General features: G+C 36.5%; 1 protein-coding gene across 1 annotated transcript; it reads left to right on the plus strand.

Annotated features, from left to right (window-relative positions):
* Nucleotides 1-898: 898 nt before the first annotated feature.
* Nucleotides 899-2,782, plus strand: CSN3 (casein kappa). Its single transcript, XM_015570058.1, has 2 exons — nucleotides 899-910; nucleotides 2,186-2,782. Exons 1-2 carry the CDS (start codon nucleotides 899-901, stop codon nucleotides 2,759-2,761), a joined length of 588 nt encoding a protein of 195 aa, XP_015425544.1. The 3' UTR covers nucleotides 2,762-2,782.
* Nucleotides 2,783-3,258: the final 476 nt, after the last annotated feature.

Consider the following 3,258-nt stretch of genomic DNA (forward strand, 5'->3'; position numbering starts at 1 on the left):
CCATCCTGATATATAAAAACCAAGGCTCCACCAAACACCAGAAGTCAGTCCTGCAGTCAATGCTAGGTTGCTGCGGTGACCCAGCACTGACTGCTGCTGGTGCGGGCTCAGAGATCCAGCACTGACTGCCAAGGGATCTGCGGATCAGGCCCAGAGAGAGGCCCGGAGAGACTTGATCAGCCATTTCCTCTCTCTTTCTTTCTGGATTTCACCAACAGCCCACCTCTGTTTCTCTCCATGGGGGCTGCTGATCAACCTCGCCTCTCTGATCAGGCCCAGGGATGCTTACTGGCATAGAAACCGACCAATCAGAACCAAATCTGGGTGAACTGTGAGGAGCCAATGGCTGCCTAGGAGGCGGAGCTTTTCACACTGACTGGCATAGAAACCAACAAATCAAAACCAAATTGGCCAGCAGGGGAGGGCACTTGGGGGTGAGATTAGGTCAGAGGGGAGGGCAGTTGGGAGTAAGCAGGCCAGCAGGGAAGGGCAGTTGGGGGCAAGGTCTGGCTGATCGGGACTGGACAAGATGGGCCAGAAATGCCCTGGAGCCCTCCTGCGGTCCCTCCCCGGCCCTGATAGTGCACCAGTGGTGCCTCAGCCTGGCCTTCGCCCTCTGGCAATCCAGGACCCCTTGGGGGATGTCGGAGAGCCGGTCTTGGCCCCATACCTGCAGGCTAGGCTTAGGGACCCCACAGGTGCACAAATACATGCACCAGGCCTCTAGTGTTGTGTCAATAATATAAAAGCTTTTAATAAGCACACAAAAATCTAGACCCTGCCTTTTTAAAAAAAAAAAATGTATTTCTTACTATATCTTTGAACCTCACCAGGGTGCAGAGGTGCAAAACCAGGAACAACAAACAGTAAGTTTACTTTAATTACTTCTTGTAGAGACATGAACTTCCAAGTATAATATTCTGCAAAGTCCAATGATATTAAAATGCTTCTGTCTAAAAACTAAATAAATATTTAAATTCCTTAAAAAACTTAATAATCATTGTAAAAAACCCTTCAGCAAACATGAATCAACCTCAATGTTCTATAAATCTTGGTTTTGTTTTATAACCTAAATAATGTGTTTTTTGGATTTCATGTATATTTAACAACATGAGAAAACTCTTTCATTAATTTAACATTGAGAAAATATGAAAACAAAAGCAGAATTTAATGATATCGCTCCTGCCCACTTTTTAAGATTTTGGGAAAGAACCCACTAAGAACCTTTGAGTATTTTTCGTGCACTTGTATTTACTTCCTCCTTTTGTTTCCCAAATATGTTTAAATGAATATATTTAAATATCCCCCTTCATGAAAAATGCTTGCTTACAGTGTAATTTTGTTTATTTTTTCTATTTATATGGAAAAAACCTAAAGATATATTTTGATAAATATACATAATCAGTAGAGCAGAAGCAAATAAAAATAGAAAATTGCCTAAATTATATTTAATGGATAAAATTAAACTGGAAAAAAATTTAAAGTATAAATCCAGAATCTCCCACATCATATTATTTTACTATTCTGCTATAATTAATTTAGGGGAAAAACAAATGTGCTCTCAGCCTAATCTCTAGATAAAAAAAAATTTAAACAATTATGAACATGTGCTGAGACTGCATATATACTAGTAAATACAAACATATTTGTAATATATATGTATATATATACATATATATGTGTATATATATATATAGAGAAAGAGAGAGATTTTTAAGGGAGGGCAGGGAAGTATATATATATATATATATATATATGTGTATATATATATATATATATATATATATATATATATATTTCTCTGTGTGTGGTCTCTTTGTGTATAGTATGTCAAAGGTCTCTAAGAGATGTTTCTACCTGTTGTACCTAACATGATGCTCAACATTTACCGAGCACTCTTCATATATGCCAAGCTCTTGGCAATGTGGTTTACATTATGGGTTACCTCATCTAATTTGTTTGAAACTAATACTATTTTTAATATTTGTTGAAAATTAAGAAGTGGAAGGGAAATGTATAAATCATATCTTGTAAAATAATAAATATGGTTATGGGGTTTATTACTTTTAATATTGTACTTAGTCAATGTTAAATACCATAACATTATTTCAAAAAAATTCTGATTTAAGATATCTCTACATTCTATCCTATAATAACACCATTCTGCACAATTTATTCTTTGCAGTGCCATGAGACTGATAAAAGATTGTTTGATCAAAGCACAGTCAAATATATTCCAATTCATTATGTGTGGAAGAGTTATCCACGCATTGCACCCAATTACTACCAATATAGACCAGCTGTACCAATTAATAACCAATATATGCCTTACCCATATCATACAAAACCAGTTTCAATTAGGCCACATGCCCAAATTCCTCAATGGCAAACCCTACCAAATATCTACCCACCCACTCTGGTACGTCACCCATACCTACATCCATCATTTATTGCCATCCCCCCAAAGAAAAATCAGGATAAGGTAGTCACCCCTGCTGTCAATACCATTTCTGCTGATGAGGCAACACTTTTCCCACCCAGTGAATCAACTCCATCACAAATTGCCGTTCCCCCAAAGAAAAATCAGGATAAGGCAGTCACCCCTACCATCAATATCATTGCTGCTGATGAGCCAACAGTGATTTTGTCCAGTGAACCAACAGTGAGCTCTGTGGTTAATCAGGAAGCTTCCTCACAATTCATCACAAGCACACCTGAGACCACCACAGTCACAATTACTGCACCTATCACCGTGGTCTAAAAACTCCATGGAGGCATCAAAGAAGACAACACAGGTAAGTGACCAAAAGAAAAAAATAAAGACAAGACTGATGGATTTATCAATATAGTCACAAAATCTAAATATAGTAGAAATAGATAAATTAAGTCTGATATGCACTCCAAACCTTCCTTTTCTCAGAATTTGGTGACTATGAGGTGTGAGACTGCATATTGCAGAATCGTGAAAATGTATCAATCTGTAAAATGTAACACATTAGAAAAACTAAAGTAAAATTAATAAATATTGATTTATTTATAGCCAATATTTTGTCCTTATTGATTTCAGATAGTGAGGCTTATTTATTATGCCATCTATTTCCATATGGGCTGCCCAATTTGAAGAAAAACAAAAAATTTTGTTTACTTAGATCAGCATATGTGTATAATGTATTATTTCAGTGATATTTAATAGGACATCTAATACAAAAAAAGAAGATAAGATGGATAAAATTTTGATGTGTTAAAATTTAGGAAAAA

Source organism: Myotis davidii, unplaced genomic scaffold (genome assembly GCF_000327345.1).
Source record: "Myotis davidii unplaced genomic scaffold, ASM32734v1 scaffold106, whole genome shotgun sequence".
Taxonomy (NCBI): domain Eukaryota; kingdom Metazoa; phylum Chordata; class Mammalia; order Chiroptera; family Vespertilionidae; genus Myotis; species Myotis davidii.